Source organism: Pelodiscus sinensis, chromosome 2, assembly GCF_049634645.1.
Source record: "Pelodiscus sinensis isolate JC-2024 chromosome 2, ASM4963464v1, whole genome shotgun sequence".
NCBI lineage: Eukaryota > Metazoa > Chordata > Testudines > Trionychidae > Pelodiscus > Pelodiscus sinensis.
Window position 1 is genome coordinate 78,891,275 of NC_134712.1, and position 21,067 is coordinate 78,912,341.

The following is a 21,067-nucleotide window of genomic DNA, read 5'->3' on the forward strand; positions in this document are numbered from 1 at the left end:
GGTCTGTATCTGCATGCCTCTGACTGAGGGGTCAGCTACCAGAGACTGCAGCTTGTTTTTCACTTTTCTTTTCTCTAGCTCTTTTGGGCAGAAGAGCTTGGGTACCCCTAGGGGTAGGTTCAAGTGTTCATCCCCAGTTTTAGGGATTAAAAAAAATCACTTGAAGGTGGCTGGCAGCTTGTTTGTTTGTCTGTTTATTTCTCAGAGCCAGGGAATCTGTGACTCTGGGAAGTTTTGGTAACCAGTGCCTGTAGAGGCAAAGGTTTTGTTGTTGTTGTTTGTTTTTTCTTTTGAGCTCTTTGCGGGCCCCCATCTTCTGCACTTAGGATATGTCTAGATTACATGGCTCCGTCAACGGAGCCATGTAAACTAGTTTACCCGGCATAGTCAATGAAGTGGGGATTTAAATAATCCCCGCTTCATTAAAATGAACATGACCTCCGCGCTGTGCCGACGATCAGCTGATCCGGCACAGCATGGCAGTCTAGACGCGGATCTGTCGGCTGGGGAAGCCTTTACAGGATTGGTTGGCAAACCTCGTTTCACAGCCGACAGATCCGCATCTAGACTGCTGCGCTGTGCCGGATCAGCTGATCGTCAGCACAGCGTGGTGGCCATGTTTATTTTAATGAAGCTGGGATTATTTAAATACCCGCTTCATTGACGCTGCCAGGTAAACTAGTTTACATGGCTCCGTCGATCGAACCATGTAGTCTAGACATACCCTTGGAGTGCCAGAGTGGGGAACAACCCTGACCGCCCCCCCCCTTGCTGCCTGATGCACTCCCCCTCTTGCTGCTTCTGTAAGTGGTCGATAGGATTAACCAATAGACCTAGGCTTATCGGTTAATTGTGTATGCAACAAAACCCTGACATCCCTAGCTTGTGCTAACTTTGGTAGTGTGTTTCATGTCACCTGTTGTAAAACTAGACACATGTCTGGAAGAGCTGGTGTACCCTCTGGAAGAGCTCTATGTACCCCCTTGGCATATCTGACTGATGTGCACTGCCCCTCTGTGCCTCTGCTAAAATTTCAATTGTTAACTGGGGTGCCCCCTCATACTTCCACCCCATTCCTCTGGGTGGCCCTCCCTGCACCCCTTTCCCCTCCCCTCTCCTCGCAGGTACTAGTGGCCTGTGCCCCTAGGGGTATGTGTACCCACCAGCTTAGACAAGCCCATGGCGAGCAGGCCAGCAGCCCTGGGGAGCCCTTTCTTACACCAGGGCTCCCACTTGCCGGCGAGTCCAAACTCACTGCAAGCATGGCCTGGAGCCCCCCCTGCCACCAGCTCCATGCTCCCCATCCCCTCGCTCACTGGAGGGCGGCAGGCTCCTCCTGGCACGCCGCTCTCCTCCCCCCTCCCGCGCCGCTCAGCCCCCTGCCCGCGCGCGGCTCTGGCGCCTTGTCACGGCTGTCGCGCCCCGTCCCCTACTGCGGTCACCTCCGCCCCAGCGCGGGGCCCGGCCGCGGGCAGCCGGAGGGGAGGGACAAGGGAGGAGCAGGCGGAGCAGCCACGAGAAGAGGCGGCTTCGCTGCGGCACCGGCAGCGCCTGGATCCCGGCGAAGCAGCGGGGAGAGGCTCAGCGGCCGGGCTCCCCGCCTCCCCGGGTGGATGTGCCGCTCCCCAGCCCTGCGCCGCCGTGCCGGGCGCTCCCCCCGCGTGTGCGTGTGACCCGCATCCCGCCGGCCCGAGCTGCCTTCGCTGCTATGAGGCTGCTGGAGACCAATCTGCAGGGGCTGACCCGGGAGCTGGCCCTGTACCTGGAGAGCCAGGTGCCGGTGGGGCTCTTCGGCTCCGGGGTGGGCTTGTCCCTGGTGCTGGGCTTCAGCGCCGCTTTCGCCTGCTACTACCTCAGCAGCATCGCCAAGGTGAGTGGGAACAGGCGGCAGCAGAGGGGAGGGACCCACTGACCCCAGGCGGGCTAAACAGGGGGGAGCTGGAAGCCCCATCCGTGCCCCAACCGGCCTCCGAGAAAATGCTGGGTGAGCGCTTTACACCAGGGGCACTGCCGGGTTAAACCGTTAAAAAAGAGACGAATGTCCTTGGCCGTGCTACAATGGATTGCTAAAGCGGAGAGGAGTTTGCTGACCGCAGACACTCTTCAGTGCTCCCCCCCTCCCCCCCATTCACTTCTGGTCTGAAGGCTTCACCTTTGGACAAGTAAGAGCAAAGCCGTGGCCGTGGTGATCTCACTTTCAAGACGTCTAGCGGCAGGGTCTCTCCCTCAGGCTCACTTGTCCTAGGGAGGGCTCCTTCGTTTGGGGGCAGACACTTGCCAAGGGAATGCTTAGGGGGTTTTCCTCCTGTTGATCTTAGGCTCATTAAGTCTTTTTTTCATATCCAGTTTTTGGGGGACAGGGATTGGGGAGAACTTTATCCTGACAGCATTTTTAAGTGTCATTTGTTGTAGCCAGACCTTAGCTAGGAACAGTTGTTTTGAAGGAGAAATTAAGAAAATTCTCCCCCTTCTAAACTCTGTTCTCTGATTCTGAGCATTTACTAACATTGCAGCCAAAGGAAGTGGTTTTCTCCTCAGTACAATGTTTCTATTCCCTGCATTGTCATTCGCTAGATATATACTAGGTACTTTGACAAACAACACAGATACTTCTGTGTTCCCCTGCTTGTATTACACACATCAATAATTGACTTTGAAGGAGTTCACTCACAACAGATTACATCTCCTTGTGGCTGGGTCTGGGTTATTAGTTTTTACCCCATCTGATTCTTCTATTGGTCCTCTCTCTCTCTCTCTCTGAGTTGGCATGCTCCCCCTTCTGGCCATGTCACTATGTAATCCCTTCCCCTACTTCCAGGGTAACAAGACTCACACCAGACAGGCTGTCAGGATGCCACTTCAGAGGCCATTTCATTGCATTTCTAGGTCCTGCACCACTTCCCAGCAGCTGGCAGGAGGGCCTGGCTTCCCATACTACATTAAATTCCAGGGACCCTCTGACTTGCAATCCAGACCTGCTTAATCTCAGTTATTGTTCCCTGTTCTTTCCTACCCCACCTCTGTCTCCTTGCTTATCTCTGGGATTACCAGCAGAGCTTCCATGCCTCGGCTTCCCATGCCTACTTCAGCCTTCTAAACCTCTTGCGAGACTGCCTAGTCTAGGACAGGATACCAAGGCTTTCTCTTCCTTGCTCCCTGGCTAACTACTTTTCCTTCTAGAGAGTGACTACAGATCTCCTCCTTTCAGCCCCGTCTTGCTTTCACTTCCTGGCTTTATACTATTAATCCATCTGAGATTTGTCTGCTATTAGGCCCTGTCAAGCCTTCATTTCCCTCCAGGCATAGTATCTAAGGTTAATTGACTTTACTGGTCCCACATTAACATGGTCAAGGCTTGTGGGGGTGGACCTCTCCATCACAGATTTTCAATTTGGATACAGTGAACCAGAAACGCATCTAGCTGGCCTGATAGTTCATCTGTGGAGAAAGTAGAGGAATGGCAGTGTATATGATTACTGGAAACACACACTGATGCTTTTCCACCAAAGGAAGGATGGCCTTGTGGGTAAGGCAAAGGATTGGGAGTCAGGATAATTTGGTCCTATTCTGGCTGGGCTTTAGGCTGCGTCAAACATTTTTCTTCAAATTTCCCACTGTTGCACTACTGCTGCGGAGCTAGAGAGGACTAAGTGACACCTTGTTTAAAATACCAGCAGCTTGTCAGCACTAGCATTTTCACAGACCTCAAGCTTTCTGTGCAAAGGTTGTGTTTGTTTCTTCATTTCCACATCTGTGAAATGGAGGAAATAATACCTGCCTATCACACAAGCTTATTTTGAGATGTAAGTAATATTTGCAAAGTGCTTTCCATCCTTTGATGGAAGGCATTATGGCAGTGTAAACTATTTTTCATTAGAGATAAGTACTTTAATAGCCAGACTGTTTTGGAAACCTCTCATGAATCCATACCCTTCAGAATCAATAGTGTTGTTCATTGCTTTTTGTTGGTGGTTTTTGTTTTTTGGTGTACTTATGTTTTTAAAATGAAAACAAAAATTAATTTAAAAAAAAAGTCAGCTCACTGATAGACAATGAAACAGCTTTGCCTGAGTATTGTTCAGGGATGCTGCATACTTAGCAGTGGTCTCTTTTCCTAGAAACCTCAGCTGGTGACTGGCAGTGAGAGCTTTTGCCACTTTCTCCAAGAACATTGTCCTGTCGTGATGGAAACTTACTATCCCACAGTGTGGTGCTGGGAGGGCCGAGTGCAGACCCTCTTGCGTCCCTTCATCACCTCAAGACCCCAACTACAGTATAGGAAGTGAGTGCTTCTTTCTTGCAAATTACTAACTTTTCTGCAGCCATATTCTCATTAATGCTGATAGTATTTCATGTAACAAGTAATTTAGGTAACACCAGAACTCAGACATTACAGGAATGCTTGTGGTATAAAAACCTAGGTAGATCTACATGTCTGAGTGTATCCGCGCATTAGGGGGGATACCATTATTCTTTTTCCCAGTACAAACACTTCTCCTTTAGTATTCCTTTTAATTCTACCAGAGCCAAATTCATCCCTTTGGTAAGTGGGTACCATTCTTCTGAGTCCCGGGGATAAATTTTGCCTCTGGGTTTATCGTATGTTCTTGGTTGCTTAAGGTACGACATGAATATATATTTATTGCTCCTTTTCTTATAATCTCCCTTACATACAAATGGGGCTTGGTCTTCATGTCCTTCAAAGCAGCATTTGGCACAGAACCCGAGGGTAATGGAAAAGTGGGTTTGTCACCAGTACGACTCATCTGAGTCTGAAAGCTTCAGGAGGTAGCAGAGCTAGTTTGTAACAGGAAAAACTTAAACAACAACAAATAGTCTAATAGCATCTTAAAGACTAACAAAATATGTAGATGGTGAGCTGTCATCTGAAAAAGTGGGTTGTGCCCACAAATGCTCATGATACCAACTACAGTAAAACTCTGATGGTCCGGCATCTGACGGTCCGGCACTCCTGATGGTCCGGCACCATCAGGAACCCGGAAGTGCTCCGGGCAGCCGGACCATTGGATCTGCTCTGCCCCCAGCTTCCCCGATTCAGCCGCTGCTAAAACTGACCAGCGGCTGAATCGGGGAAGCCGGGGGCAGAGCAGCTGGAGTGCTGCCGGGTAGGTCCCGTAGCGCTGCTCCTCGGGGCTGCGGGACCAACCCGGCAACACCCCAACTGTCCCCGATTCAGCCGCTGCTGAAACTGACCAGCGGCTGACTCCAGGAAGCCCGGGGCAGATCTGCTCTGCCCCAGCTTCCTGGAGTCAGCCGCTGATCAGTAGCAGCAGCAGCTGACTTGGGTACACCTGGGGCAGAGAAGCGAGGGTGCTGCCGGGTTGGTCCCCGCAGCACCAAGGTGCGGCGCTGCGGGACCAACCTGACAGCACCCCAGCTGCTCTGCCCCAGGCGTCCCCAAGAGCAGCTGGGGTGCTGCCGGGTTGGTCTCGCTGCGCCAAGGGTTGGCGCTACTGGACCAACCCGGCAGCACTCCAGCTGCTCTGCTGCAGGCGTCCAGATTCAGCTGCTGCTGAAACTGACCAGCAGCGGCTGAATCAGGGACGCCTGGGGCAGAGCCGGACTATCGGAAGGGGGGGGCTATGAGGGGTCTGGGGTGGCATCCCCCCCACCCCACCCCAGACCCCTCATAGCCCCCCCCTTCCAATAGTCCGGCATATCTGATCATCTGGGACCCCCGGGTCCTAAAGGTGCCGGATTATCGGAAGTTTACTGTACATGTTTTGTTAGTCTTTAAGGTGCTACTAGATTATTTATTGTTTTTAAAGCTTTTTCATCTGAGTCTTGGCTGAGACGGAGGCTACTTCAGTCCCTTGTGCAACATAGAGTAACTTTGGCATGTAATGGCTTCCAAAGGGCTATTCAAAACAACAACTAGAATGGGAGGCACGCAGCACTGCTCTGGCCAGTTCCCCTTTCTTTGCCCCACATTTCCTCTATTCCCGGGTCTGCGAGGAAGGTCTGGGAACACTAACTTGGTGCATTGCCTCATGAGAATTGCCTCATGCTACTTGAGAACTGCCTCATTCAAGAAGAATCCTCAACCGGCCACTGAGACTATCTTTAAGTCTGCTTCTCATTGAATGAAGCTGTCCAAAGCAGACTTAGCAGGGCCCAGGATCTGATTTATGCACTTTAAAATAAGTGATTAAGCAGGTTTTACTAATGTTGTACTTGTAAAAATTATATGCAAGATAGGCCTCATGTTATGGTAATTCGTAAGAGCACTTGAAAGTGTGTATTCATTTCCTTCATCAGAATGTTACTAGATGACAGAAGAATGCAGTATTCTTATAAAACGGACTCAAAACTTAATCTCATGGTTTAAGCGTTGCTTGGTGTATTCCATGCATGGGCATATTGTCCAATTTGTTGTGGTCTTAACATGGGTAAGTTTTAAAAGTACTAATTAGCAAAATGTATTTGTAGACATAGGGAAGTGGTTCTCAAGCTGCAGCTCATGTGACATCCTCAGGGCCATACAAGTAGTGTTGGAAGCAGCCCACATAATACATTATGGGCTGCATATGTAGCTCACAGTGGTAAATAAATTGAGAACACCTGACCTATGTTGACATCCTGGTCTCATCATGTATTTGTCAATAACACACAGCGTAAACTTACCAAGCAAAATCCAAAGCATGCATCTCCCCCAAGGAGATGATGAGAGAAAAAACACAAAAGAAGTTAGTCGCATTGCTTAATGTCCTATTGGATGGCATTGATACCAGAGCAATGAGCATGTTGTAAGAATCTCTATAGAAGCCAGCAACAAAACTCCTATTCAATGGGACTAGGCTTTCACCAGGAATTCACAAAGCACTAGATCCTCAGCTAGTAGAAATCTGCATAGCCCCATAGAGGATATATACTGTACTGACTTACACTAGCTGAAGGCCTGGCCTTTAATGAATTACAATTATATACACATTTTGCTAGCTAATACATTTAATACTAAGATAAGATTAAGGATATACATTCTACAGGTAACATTTTCTGAACTGTGAATACCTTTCCTGGTACATTTTAATAAAAAACTGATCAGTGTTGTCTCTTAAACTGTTCCTTTCAGTGAGCTTATTAAAACAACAGATGGAGGACAGATTTCATTGGATTGGTTTGATAATAATGACAGCGTATGTTATCCTGATGCCAGCACGAGGCCCACTATCTTATTACTGCCTGGCCTCACAGGAACAAGCAGGGAATCCTACATTCTACATATGATCCAACAGAGTGAAATGCTGGGATATAGGTACTCATAGATTTACTGGCTAGCATTTTCCTTGCTCAGCTAAAATTGTATGAATGTGTATGTATAAGATGTCTCCTAGAGCAAATGATATCTATTGGAATCAATTACAGAGGATAATATTTGATGATAATAAATAAGAATTGTATAGAGCACTGTACAGACCTATATCTCTACTGCCATCAACGCTGTGCAAAATGCAAGATGCCAGAGCAACAGCTTTCAGATATACTTTGTTCAAGTATAAATTTCCACGCAGGTGTAAGGGAATGGAAAAATGATTCCCTAAATTCTTTGTGTGTCTTATTAATTATTTTTGTAATCTTTCCTCTGTTCCTTCAAGAGGAGGGCTATTATGTTGAGCTCCAAACAGGTAAATGTTAGAGGGGGCTGTTGGAGGAGGTGCCAGTTTGGGCAAAGGCTGCTGGATCCATATTCACTCAGATTCAGTGACAACAAAGCCTCTATTTGTTGTGTGTAGGGGGGGCGGCATTCCTGCCCTGTAACTGATGGCTAAAGGGTAGATTTTTGTCACCCCTCCCCTGTTCCGCCAATAGTCCAGTTATTCAGCCTTTGAAGCGGAGTTAGGCTAGGGAAATGAAATGGACCATAACTACAGCTCATAGGTGCTATAACTTCACTTATGTTCTGCTTTAGATGAAATAACACGTTGTACTGCTGTGATTAGTCCAGCATCCCTATTTCAAAGCTATTGAATTCTGTCACTGCAGACTTAATCCTGGCTCTGAGTATATTGACTTCTGCAAATGTTCGTGTATGACATTCATGTTTAGCTGCTCTTTCTTCGTGTGGAAGTTCAAATGGTAAAATAACTAAGGAACCTTATCCCCAAAATATAAAACGTGGGTACCTTTTTAAAAAATAGCAATATTATATGTATTGATGATGAATGTGTATACTTCTGGGCACACAAGTGAACGAATTTAGTTTTACAAAAAAATTAGGTCAGATCACAACGGAATAGGGTATGCTTGTTTAATTTTAAGCAATACAATCATTAGATTTAAAAGAAAAATAAGTCCATCTTTTAAAATTTAATTAACTTAAAAAAACCTAAGTTTTTAGATTTGAGAGGACACTAAAACAATAAGCTATATAAAGAAAACAAAAGATTTTAAAATCAAGATAATTCTTAATATCAGAAAGTTTTGCTACCGCCAGAATGAACACATAGAGAGAGGTCCATGCTGCACCAATTGAAAATATCCTTCCTGAATAACCCATACAAAAATCTTAGGTGTCTGGATCGGTGATTTTGTCTTTGTCTTATGTCTACTGCCACATAAACATTATATAGACTGACTCTGATCCTGCAATTTGATTTTCATGGGAAGAAACATGTGTCCATATAGAGCCCAAATGACTTCAGTGAATCTCTAAGCAGGTGTAAGGATCCATCCAGGCAGGTCAGATTGCAGAATAAGAATATAGCTTATTTAGTAGCTAAGTTTAGATTTCTTACTGAAATGCATTTATTTATGTATTATCATTACATTTTAGTTTTAAATGACCTTTAAAAATAAAAGTGTAATACTAAGATGATTCTTGTATTCTTCTATATAATAAATAATGTATATATTCAGATTTACCTTATTCCTTTTTAGATGTGTAGTTTTTAACAACCGAGGAACAGCTGGTGAGGATCTCTTGGTAAGAATCTTTTTTTTTTTTCTTTTTTTCTTTTTTTCTTTTTCAATACAAACGTTCATTGTCTAGACAACACATACTGAAGTCATCAGTGTTAATTCTCAGGGATGGATTCTAATCTAAGATGATCATGTTTGATGTGGCAAACTAACAAATGACTTCTACAGAATCTACCTGTAGTTGGCTGAATGCACATCTCTTATTATATTTATTCAGATTTAAATAGCTTCCATCTTCAATTTTTAATCTCAGTTCTTAGAGTGAAATATGCTAAATTGTGGTTGGTCCGTTAGGGCCTTATAAAAAAACCCCTAGAAATCAATGGAAAGATTCCCATTTACTTCTATGAGTTTCGATTCAGGGTCAGTCCCTTATGAAATTAAGAAATAACTGGTATATATTCACCTTTTAAAAAGACTGTTAATTTCTTAATTGGTACCTACTTTACTTGTAGGGCTCCACATTTCTTAATAAATATAAAACCATAGTCCTTTAATGTTCAGAAATCATATTGTCATTTTTTGAATTTTAGATGGTTGGATGTTATCAATAAAATTTTTCATAACTGCTTTTTTTGAGGATAACATGAATTTTGCAGCAATACATATTTGTACTATAATCTGCACAATAAAAATGTAGCATGCTAAATGGATGTATTTCATGTTAAAATATTTGAATAATTTAATGTCTCTACGAGCAAAATTATCTTTTGTATTTTCTTTTCCAAAATACTGTCGTATCTAAATGTACATTTGTAACTTATCCATTGCAATATTTTCTAATGTTTTAACACAGAGAAATAAGCTTTAGCAATTACTTTAAACCAAATTGTCTGTATAGATGTTAACAGAATCTGGAAAAAAATTAAAACATTTTGCCATTATTAACTGATCCACCATTATGCATTATTGTATGAATGAACCAGTTTTATCTGTCACATTTAAAAAAAAAATAAGCCTACTTTTATTTTTCCCAACAATTACAATATAGTATGAGCTACTAGCAGATTTTTTTTCAGAATTTACACAATATTTTAGAAACTAGTGATAAATTACTGGAATCTTAAAGTTAAGCACTTTTTGCAGCTAAGCTCAAGATGTGCTGAAATATTGTTGAATAAGCTTTGTTTCTTCATATATATTTTGTTGGCAAATTCTGCAGCTGTGTGAGGGTGCACAGTGCTGTGTATTGTTCTGGTTTGCATTTTTTAATCCACTGATTTAAGACAACCTAAAAATGCCCATAATGCTTTCTCTTAACCCATTAAAATGTTTCAGTGAAAACACTGCCATGTTAAGAGTCGCTTTTCTGCATACTTTTGGAGATGTATCTAGAAAGCTGTTTTGTGACACACAAAGTCCTTATTGATGAATTTCAGATTCAGTAAGTGAAAAGATCTCTTGTTTCAATGCTTTGTGTGTATTTCGGTGTAATCAGCTTAACATATTTTATAAGATTTCACAATGGACTAAAACAGCTTAAGTTATAACATTTTTTCTGCAGTTTTTTCACACTTATAGAAAATCCCCAAGTAATGAGTCTGAAGCAGAGTCAGGCAACACAATAACATGTAGTCATGCAAATAATTATTTGTCTTGTCTTTATAGAAAGATTTTACTTTGAATTTCCACTAAAATACCTATTTAAAGGATTGGGACTTAAAAAAAATACTGTATTGTAATGGGTGTTCTATTGAACATTAATCTGTTGGAGTGAATTATTGTTTTGAAATGATCATAAGTTAGAGAAACACAGGCATTTTAATTGAAAAAGCAACAGATATATATATTTTATTAAAAAAATCATTAGAGAAATGGAATATAAAGATGAGACTCTCTCTATTTTTACAGTATTTAAGTCAAGCATGCTTTCTTATGAAAAACATTATACCCTCCTTAATGAAAATAATTTACTTTTCTTTCTCTGTACTTGCCTATTTAATTAAAATAAAATATATTCATACTCAGGTTACAATTAATGGGTTGTAATAAAAGTCTGTGGTAACTCATATAGTTTCGTCCCAATCCCAGTCCCCCCCTCCCTTCTGATATTTTATTTTCAACATCAATATTTTTATATTTTTTGTTAGGTAGCTTTGAATGAATCAGTTTTGTATAATTAAAGTGTTAAAACCAGCCACATATTTCCAAGCTGTTTAACTGCAAGCAGTTTAAAAAAAGAAGCTGAAAATGCATTGTTGCCCCTGGCTCATGAGGTTCTGAATAAGCAAAACTAAAGCATCTTGTACAATATTCGAAACACCTGGAGCAATATCCTAATCCTGCTGAAATCAATGGAAATTTTGTCACTGGTTTCAGTGGGATCAGGATTTTATCCTTGATGTCTTTAATAAGAAATATATGGTTAGAAATTTTTGTTTTAGCATAGATAAAATCCACAGGATACAACTGGGAAAGAGGAAACTATTTTATTGGGTTCTTATTGTACCTCCACTTACACTGACTTCTACAACCCCCTCTACCCAAACTGTGGTCTACATCAGCAATCCAACCGGTAAAACTATAAAGTCTTGTTTATTCTTTGGGTAAGTAGCTGGGAGATGGGACAAATAAAATACAGTAGGGACAAGGCAAAACTCTTATTGAAGGCAGTAGGAGGGTCTCCAGGCCCTAGATCAGGAAGGGATGCCTATTCAGTCCTTGGAAATGCTTAAAGTTAAGCGTTGTCCTCAATAGTAGTACCTAAATATTGACTACTTTAAAAAAAGTTTCCATACACAAATTGAGTTCTACTGAATATTTGATAGCACATTTAAATGTGGATTAAGATGACAAAATGGACACTACACACATTTTAGAGAGATCTTGTAGGCTGCTTCCCTTTCTACATACTGCAGTCTTCATGATCTGCTTTACTTCCTTGTAGATTTGTAATTAGCAATGATGCCTGGTGTGATGTAGTGTTGGTACCTTGCTGGTTGCTATGCCGGGTCGTGGGCTGTGGGTGACCTCCGCTGGCGGCTGTTCGTAGCACAGCCCAGCAGGACCGGGGATGAGTCATAATGCAAGGGGCTCCCAACCTGTCCAACCAGTTGGCTTCCAGGGAGGGAGATGAAGGAAGGGGGTTGAGGCATCTCAAGGGGGGGTTGAGGCATCCTAGGCCTGCCCTGTAACAAGATTACATCTATACTGTGTTGTACCCTGGAGAAGCAATAAACTCCCTCTATTCTACTGGCTGGTGGAGTCTGTTCGTGCCACTACGGGGGTGCAGGAGGCGAAGGAACCCTGACGCGCCGCCACACCTATCAATTTGCAGTAGACTCTGTGTCCAGAATTTGTTGAGTTAATTTCTGGATAGATGGAGCTATTGACCATACATTTTGGCTGTGTCTACATTGGCACCCTTTTCCGGAAAAGGGATGCTAATGAGACACTTCAGAATTGCAAATGCCGCGGAGGATTTAAATATCCCCCATGGCATTTGCATGAACATGGCTGCCACTTTTTTCTGGCTCGGGGTTTTGCCGGAGAAAAGCACCAGTCTAGACGGGATCTTGCGGAAAATAAGCCCTTTTCCGGAAGATCCCTTATTCCTACTTGAAAGTAGGGCTTATTTTCCGCAAGATCCCATCTAGACTGGCGCTTTTCTCTGGCAAAACCCCTAGTCGGAAAAAAGAAGCAGCCATGTTCATGCAAATGCCGCGGGGGATATTTAAATCCCCCGCAGCATTTGCAATTCCGAAGTGTCTCATTAGCATCCCTTTTCCGGAAAAGGTTGCCAATGTATACACAGCCTTCAGCTGTTAGTTGCTGTGCTCAGGAATACGACTCCTACTGTCACTTCTTTCCCAAAATTATGTAGGTTCATCTTACTGTTATTTGACAGGAATGCTAAGTTTGTCATGTTCTAAAAACCATCCAGCTTCCACTTTGGTTTGTTCTTAAGGATGATACAAATGCTTATGCTATTGTTTTCCCTTTTGGCTCCTTACAGACACCAAGAACTTACTGTGCTGCTAACACAGAGGATTTGGAGGCTGTTATTCATCATATTCACAACATGCATGCCTCAGCTCCATTTATGGCAGCAGGTGTTTCTATGGGAGGGTAAGGATTTATATAATAGAAATCCCGCTAGCCTAGTTTGCCAATCATGAAATAAGACTGCTGCTTCTTGGCTGAAGTTTAGTGCAGTTGAATGTTTCTGGAGTGAAATGGAGTTAAATTAGTTAACAGTTAAAAAAACCAACCAAGATCTTAATCAAGGGTTCTGTTCAGCAGGATGCATGATTCAGTGAAGGCTCATTTGCATGGCTGAATTTCATTTCTCAGCCTCCCCAAAACAGGTTTTGCAAATGCATTAGATCTTATTTGAAACAGACATATAAAATAGAACATTTATCCATATAGGCAAGGCTCTATTCATTGTCTTGTTATTTCACTTTTTAAAAAATAGTGTTCCTTTGCTTCATGAGATGTGTGGTAGAATAAAATATAAAACATCTTTAACACATTTTAAAACCTCAGTATACACAGGGCAAGTTGCAGTTTTAATTCTCAGTAGTAGTAGAGATAAAACGTCCAAGGGAGCTAGAGTTCACTTTGACTAGCTAAGATATTAAGTACAATTTGTCCTGTCTATACTAGGGTTTTCAAATGTGCTAGCTCATGTTAAGTAGCACCTTAGAAATATTTTATATTTATTTAGACAAATCTATAATTGCACTGAAAATCTTAAAAATGTGAATCAAATATGACCAATTTAGTGATGTCTCTGTTTGCAGACAGCCTGAAACAATAGTTCTGAGATGTGGGAACTGTTCATTCATCACAATAGATTACTGATTATGAAACTAAGCATGACAATACAAAATGTCTCATGGTTAACAATTTCACTACTAGTTATTTTAGCAGAAACATCCAACTGATAGGCCTGAACCAATGCCCATTGAAATCAAAGGAAATCTTTGCATTTACTTCAGTGGATTTTGAATCAGGCCCAGTGTGCTTATTGCACAATCCCACAGTAGAGATGTACTTCTCCAGTCCATTTTGTTGCAGAGTACACAGACATGGTACTTGTTAAAATGTCACAAATCAGTATTTCACAGATTTCCTTTGAAGGATGTAAGCGAGCAGATGATAAAAAAATAAAACAGGGTAAAAAAAATGAGGAAGTGGATCCAATGTAATATGTTCTTTTCCCTGCCTAGCAGCCTGCAGAAGCCCCAGGAGTTAACTTTACTCTGGTGGGGCTTCTCACTTAAAAGTTAGGTTTTGTTAGATGAAAGGTGGGCTTCGGAGAGCATCTGATTTGGAAGCAGGAAGTAACACTGCCCACAAAACCGGTAAATAAGCATTAATACACAGTGCTGGGCCGCTAGCCAGAGAAGGGGAGTACAGCAAAATTGGAATGCGCAACATGCATTGAAACACAACTTCTTGGGAAAATGTGCTGCAAAGCAACGTTCCCTCTAATTTTTTCCATCAATGTGCAGATTTTTTTCCATCCATGTTCAGAATAAATTTTTGATGTGCACCAACGCACGTGCAAATATGCACCACCAGTAGATACAAAAAACCTAGCTGTGGGTGCCTGGTTAATCCGTTGGATTGCATTTGAATCTCTCCCAAACAGCTGCCCAGTCTCACAGCCTACAGGGAGTACCGCTTCAAGGTAGCAAGGGGAACACTCAGGCTACGTCTACACTACCGTTTTTTTGGAATAAGATATGCAAATCGCACTCGCATTTGCATATCCTCTTCTGATTCTTTATGCGGAAGAGGTTTTGCCGCTATTTGGTCCCATGTCAGAAAAAAACCCTCTTTCGCAAGACTCTGTAAATCTCGATTTACGAGGAATAAGGAGTCTTGCGAAAGAGGGGCTTTTTTTCTGACATTTGGCCCTGTCTACACGTAGTCTCAGAGACCCTCTTAACTTTCATTGGGAATTCTGTAAGTTCAGGGCTGAACTTCCTGCTCCCTCTGTTCCTTTTTAATGAGTTATGCTGAGGATGGGTATAATGTAGTGCTCCTTACTGGCATTTTCCTGCTAAGCCATACCGACTCTTTGCAAGTTACTGGATAATTGGATATGTTCAGTGGATAGTTATTGATGATCATATAAATAAGTAACTTTGAAACGTTTAAAACTTACTGGGCCAAATCTTGCTCTCACCAAGTTTTTACATTGCCTTCAATGAAACCAAGATTTGGACCATTGCAGGGTTTATGCTATTATAAGTATACAATAAGAAATATATATTTAAAAAAAAAAACAAGATTTTTTTCAAAGCCTATTATGGGGTTTGGTTACCAAATTCTCATTAATTTCATGGGCAACTTTAAAAAGCTCACCCTGTATGTCCTGCAAAAGGAGGAAGTCTGTGTTTAGACTTTAAATCCTGGATGAAACTTCGGACTCATACTGCTGCAAACATTGGCCTTATTTTTTTCCCGGGCAGAATGAATGTCTTTAATGCAAGTGTGTGAACATGAATGTTCTGCCTTAATTATGGGATGTCCCAGTTTTGAAGGGAAAGTCATATCCTTCATACTTACGTTTAAGTCCAGAATTGTATTAAGCCCCTAATATTACACAAGTACCAAAATATTGTTTCCTTTTTTCAGAGCAACTTGATATTTTGCTAATGCAGTATATTAATACATGCATCCCACTATGTATTTACAGTTCTACTCTACATGGTCCAGCCCTTACCACTGTTTATTCCACAGCTGCTTCTCCACTGTTACCCCATCATATGGGGAAACATTATTTAAACACTTCTCTTCCCATTACAACCATCTTTGCTGTTATTGGATCAGCCTACCCATGGTGTCTCCAAAAACCTGATATTTCCAGAACAGTTCATTAGCTGAGGGGCTTTCAAACTCTGGGCCGTGGCTTGTAAGAGAAAGCCGCTAGCTGGCTGTGAGGTGCTTTGTTACCTGCTTCTCTGCAGGTACGGGTGATCGCAGCTCCCGTTGGCTATGGATCAAGCCTAGGTTTAACCCTATCGACTAGTGCACTCCCTCCCCCTTGCTGCCTCTGATATAGAGGCAGCAAGGAGGGTGGGGAGAGGTGGGAGCCCATACCTGTGGGGAGCCGACTCTTACACTGGCTTCCCACGAGCACCTGATCTGCGGAGCTGCCTGCCGTCCCCACGCCCACGCTGCTTTCTTCGATAGAGAGGCAGCAGCATGGAGGGTAAGGGGGGGGGCAAGCAGGAGCTGGTACACATGGGAAGTTGGCTTACAATCTTGCTGCCTGTGTATATTGGCTCCCGCGGAGCCGCTTGCCCTCCTGTGCTAATGCCTCGCTATCAGAGGCACCAATGTGCGGGGATAGGTGGGAGCCAATGCACATGAGGAGGCAGCTTTTAAGCCGGCTCTCTTCGTGGAACCACCTTCCCTCTCTCCCAGAGCTGTTATCTTCCCTCCCCCAGTGCCGCTGACTGTAATTAGGCGAGAGATTCTGGGTCATATTTTTTTTTTCTAGTTTTAAATCATTGTTCATATCCTTTGCATTTAAGAGCTTTGCCCACCCTACACACTCTCAGGTGTGAAAATATGGTGGAAGCTAAAGTTCCCAAAGAAGCAGGATGCTGTTGCCAGCCCACATTTATGTCTCATCTGGTAGACTGGAGTTTTCAAGAGTTTTACGAAAAATAAGATATTTTAAGACCTACCACAAACCTCGCCACTTTCTGCTCCAAGAACAAGGCACATTTAGTTGACTTTGCTTTCTCTAATGGAAACAATTAGCAGTGTGTACATATTAAAAACCCCGCTCCCCCCCCCCCCGACACACACACACACAAAATAATCAAAACACAGCACTGCATTCCTCATCCTGGGGAAAGGATGAGAGGGAAAATGAAGCATGTCTGATGTTAGTAACATTATTTAATGCTCTATTGGAAGGCACATACCGTAGTGATGAGTGTGGTGCAAGAACTCATTTAGACTAGGCTTAAAGTTGGCAAATTGTTATGCCTGTGATTATATTTAAATGAGAGATCTAACAATTGGATTTATTTTTATTCTTCTTCGTAGCATGCTTCTTTTAAATTACCTGGGTCAAACTGGCCGAGAAACTCCTTTGATGGCAGCTGCAATTTTTTCTGCGGGTTGGAATGTTTTTGAATCTGCTGAATCATTGGAGAAACCTCTAAATTGGCTGCTCTTTAACTACTACTTGACTACTTGTTTACAGTCCTCTATTAGTCGGTGAGTCACCTCTGAACCATTTAGAAAAGATGAAGATGTTAGTATGGAATATAAGCCAGATATATGGCCTTCTGGAAAAGGACTGCTATTACTGCATTTCGCATAGGCTATGTCTAGACTACGTTCTGTTTTCGAAAGAGGATATGCAAATTCCTGCAGAATTTGCATATCCTCTTTTGAAAATAAAACATAGTTTAGATGTACCCATAATGCCTTCCTTTGTGGGTATAATCTCAGGAAATTCTGAAACTGAAATGTCTCCTTGCTTGGAAGGTTTTCCTCATGGGTGATATTCACTCTTGTACAAGAGAACCAGCTTATATACCATTGCAGTCTCCAAAATATATCTTAGGGTGACTTAAAATAGGCTATGCGCTGTCCCTTTCCACAGGATTGAATTTCACCCCATGTATACAGTGATTATTGTAAGGCTACTCAAGACTTAGGATGGAGGACACCAATTTGATTTTTTTTATTAATTAACCAACATTAACACATTTAGTCTGAGAGCTACATAGACACTAATTTATTAAAAAAATAATCTCTGAAAGCAAAAAGGAGGGAAAAGGTAGCTGATAGGTTGTCTTAAAAATGATCTTTTGTCCCTAAAATCAAGATTCTCTCTTTTATCCGTGTCGCATTTTTAACGACTAATGCAGATTTCACTCACATTCTGTTGTATTTATAAGTGCACGTTACTTAGTGTCTGAAACAGATGAGATAAGACTGAGAAATAAATGTGTTCTCACTCTATGGTATTTACTGCTGAGTATGTATTTGTAAGACAAAGGACTTCTACATCCATAAAATCATTTTTCTTCCCTCTCCCCTCATTTTTTTTCCAGACATCGACAAATGTTAGAGAAATTATTTGATATGAATCTGGTCATGAAGGTAAATAGATAAATAGATCTTTTTTTATTTTGATTTTATATTTTGATGTCCAAACACTGATGTAGTTCCTGATTTGAATTCTGTTCTTCAGGCTAAAACCATTAGGGAGTTTGATAAGCAATTCACCTCAGTTATGTTTGGCTACCGTACAATTGATGATTATTATGTAGATGCTAGTCCATGTCGCAAGCTGAAGTCAATAAGTATTCCAGTGTTATGTCTAAACTCTTTGGATGATGTTTTCTCACCAGGTCATGGTAAGTTGAAGCTTTGTTTCTTTTTACATACATTCATACAGATATAATCAGTAAGATGTAAGATTGCATAGAACTAAAAAACAGGCTATATATCAATGAGATGTATTTAAGTACTACTGTACATCAACCCTGATATTTTTAGTTCCAATTTTCCACTCTGATGAACTTATTGGAGAGGTCTAAATCATGCAAATGCTTAGTGCTTTTGTTGGTCAGCATTCTTGTGAGCCAGCTCCTATAGAACATATCATACTATGATTTACTCATCAGCATACTTGAACTCCTCTGTAGCAATTGCTGTCAATGTGACACAGACGCCCAATGCTTACCACAAAAATAATTTGGTTTCTCCCATTTGATGTTTGAAGGATTTTGAACTCCCTATCTCTAATCTCACATGCATCGCAGCTAGGCCAAAGTGCTAACAGGGCTGTTTTGTTGGTCCAGTGCAGTGGAAGAGACATAGATGATGTGATCTTGTACAGGAAGTCCTATATCAATATTATAGAAATCTGATTGGAGGATGAAGCTGCCCAATAGGCAGAAATGTCAGCTAATAACAGTTAAACTGTAAAAACACAATAGATTTGTTTTAATAGTTCATCTTGATTACCACATAGAACAATCAGGCTTTTTTGGTCGATTCTCTTTTATTAACTAGCATCATAGTTAAAGATTTCTTTGATCCTGTGGGTGCACGATGGCTATATTTTCCTATGAGTGATAATACCGGGAATAAAAGTAAAGTTGTAAAATAGAAACTAGTCAGGTCTAAGAGCTAATTAATTACACAGTTTTTTGCCGTGGACCTCTGATATTTGGAAGTACAGATTGTTGGTTTGAGGCAGGGAAACTTCCTATTGCCATTGTAAATAGACCCTGATCTTCATAAGAAAATCTAGGACACTACAGAGATCATGCAAATAGAATACTGAACTGAAGTTTAAAGGAATGGAAGAGAGATGATGTGTGTCACAATTATGTTAAAGGCTACACAAATATAAAGTAAAGTAGGATTATGCAACAAATGGTTGTAAATCAGCTATGGCTGCTTCAGCAGAGGTACATGGAGGAGGGACAGATCTCTTTTGTTGCTCAGAGGGCTCCTCCACTGGTAGGATCAGGTGAAGATCAGCGACCACTTTTGGCAAGCAACACTTGCCACTCTTGATTGGGAGTGTCTGGGTGTGACCAGAGACCTGATACGCATGTGCTGCCCATTGACTGTGGGGCTATATGGTTTGAGGTACAGGCTGCAGTTGTGTTATGGGTATGGGATCATTAAGCTCTGGTCTATACTAGGGAATTATTTCTAAATAACCCCCCTTATTTCAAAATAATAATTGGAGTGTCCACACTACCAAGCCCATTATTTCAAAATAACAGGCTGGTTATTTCAAAATCTGTACCCTGTTTTTCTTGGTGAATGAAACTAATTTTGAAATTGTTATTTTGAAATAGTAATAGTGTGGACAATCCAGTGCTGCTAATTTGAAATAATTGGCCTCCAGAGGCTTCTCACAGCTGCACTTCTGACCACTCTGGCCACATCTGACATCTCCACTGCTCCCCTTCTCCTGCAAGTTGCAGGAGAAGGGCTTATTGCACGTAGCCAGCTTTGCCAGCCTCATGCAAGATAGCATCCCAGGAGCCGTGAGTGTCCCCAATGCTCTCTCAGAGCCTCCCACAGCTGCCAGCACTAATGCTGTTCCCTCTGCTGCCACTGGACAGAGACGCAGGAGAGTTCTGGTCTGGACTGGTGTGGAGATCCTAGACCTCATCAAGGTCTGAGGGGTGGAGACCAGCTTCCAGGATTTCCACCCCAGAAAGGGAAATGTGGGTGTCTACAGCTGGATTACTGCCAGCCTGACTGACAAAAGCTACGAGACCCTGGACCTGATCTGGGTGAAAGTCAAGGAGCTCCAGCAAGCCTACCATAAGGCCAGGGAGCAGAGTGGATGCTCTGGGGTGGCACCACACAGTTGCTGCTACTTCAAACAGCTGGATGCCATCCTGGGAGGGGGGCCAGTCACTTCCTCCCCACACTGCACCCCCATTATCGTGGAGTTTGGTCAGGACTCTCCCAGCATCAGCTTTCAGGAGAGCAGGGTTGCGGACAAGGAGGAGGAGACTAGCCAGTCCCCCTCTCCCAGGGTGTCTCCCAGGCCTCAGATGAACCCGGGAAAGGCACTTCAGGTGAGTTCTATAACTTTCCCTACACATGCGGAGACCGGCAGTGGGCTATGAGGGACTGAGGGGCTCAGCCTATTCGACTCAGGGGTCACACAACAGCTTGTGCATGGGGGTGCACATGGAACGCCAGTCTGGAGAACTTCACTCCATGATACTGTCATACAGGAACCCCTCAGTCCTTCTAACAAGGTTCCTAGAGAGGCCTGCCTCACTCGAGTCTACACGGTGAGACAACTTCCCACAACAAGCCACCGCTAAGGAGTATGGGGTCATAGAACCACACAGTAGGGCCGCACACAGCACGGGGCCGTGCCTGTACTCAGGCAGCATTCACTCCTGATTGAGCACAGCGATGAGGAGACTGATCCTGGTCATGGGAACCTGTTGAGGCTGAGGGAAGGAGGAAGAGGAGAGGAACACCGCTTGCACTCTCTCTGACAAGCGGTGTCTGCTGCTCACACATACCACCTCCAGTACCCGCCCCCGCTCCTCCAGTGGGCAGAGTTAGAAGTTCTCTCTCTCTGTGGGACATTGCCAGTGTCGGACCTGGTGTGTCCCCCACTTCCACCACAGGCTTCTGGCCTGACTGGCAC

General features: G+C 42.9%; 1 protein-coding gene across 3 annotated transcripts in view; it reads left to right on the top strand.

The window, feature by feature from the left end:
• Positions 1-21,067, top strand: part of ABHD3 (abhydrolase domain containing 3, phospholipase) — a 41,221-nt gene that overhangs the window by 15,497 nt on the left and 4,657 nt on the right. The window contains exons 1-8 of one of the 3 annotated variants that reach the window (XM_075920909.1): positions 1,380-1,870; positions 4,119-4,282; positions 7,094-7,276; positions 8,899-8,944; positions 12,896-13,008; positions 16,957-17,130; positions 17,976-18,024; positions 18,116-18,281. In XM_075920909.1, coding sequence (XP_075777024.1) covers positions 1,709-1,870; positions 4,119-4,282; positions 7,094-7,276; positions 8,899-8,944; positions 12,896-13,008; positions 16,957-17,130; positions 17,976-18,024; positions 18,116-18,281 — 1,057 coding nt within the window. In that variant the 5' untranslated portion in view covers positions 1,380-1,708. Of the gene's footprint in view, positions 1-1,379; positions 1,871-4,118; positions 4,283-7,093; positions 7,277-8,898; positions 8,945-12,895; positions 13,009-16,956; positions 17,131-17,975; positions 18,025-18,115; positions 18,282-21,067 lie in introns of those variants that run through there. The other 2 variants (XM_006139054.4, XM_025179433.2) reach the window with 2 other exon arrangements.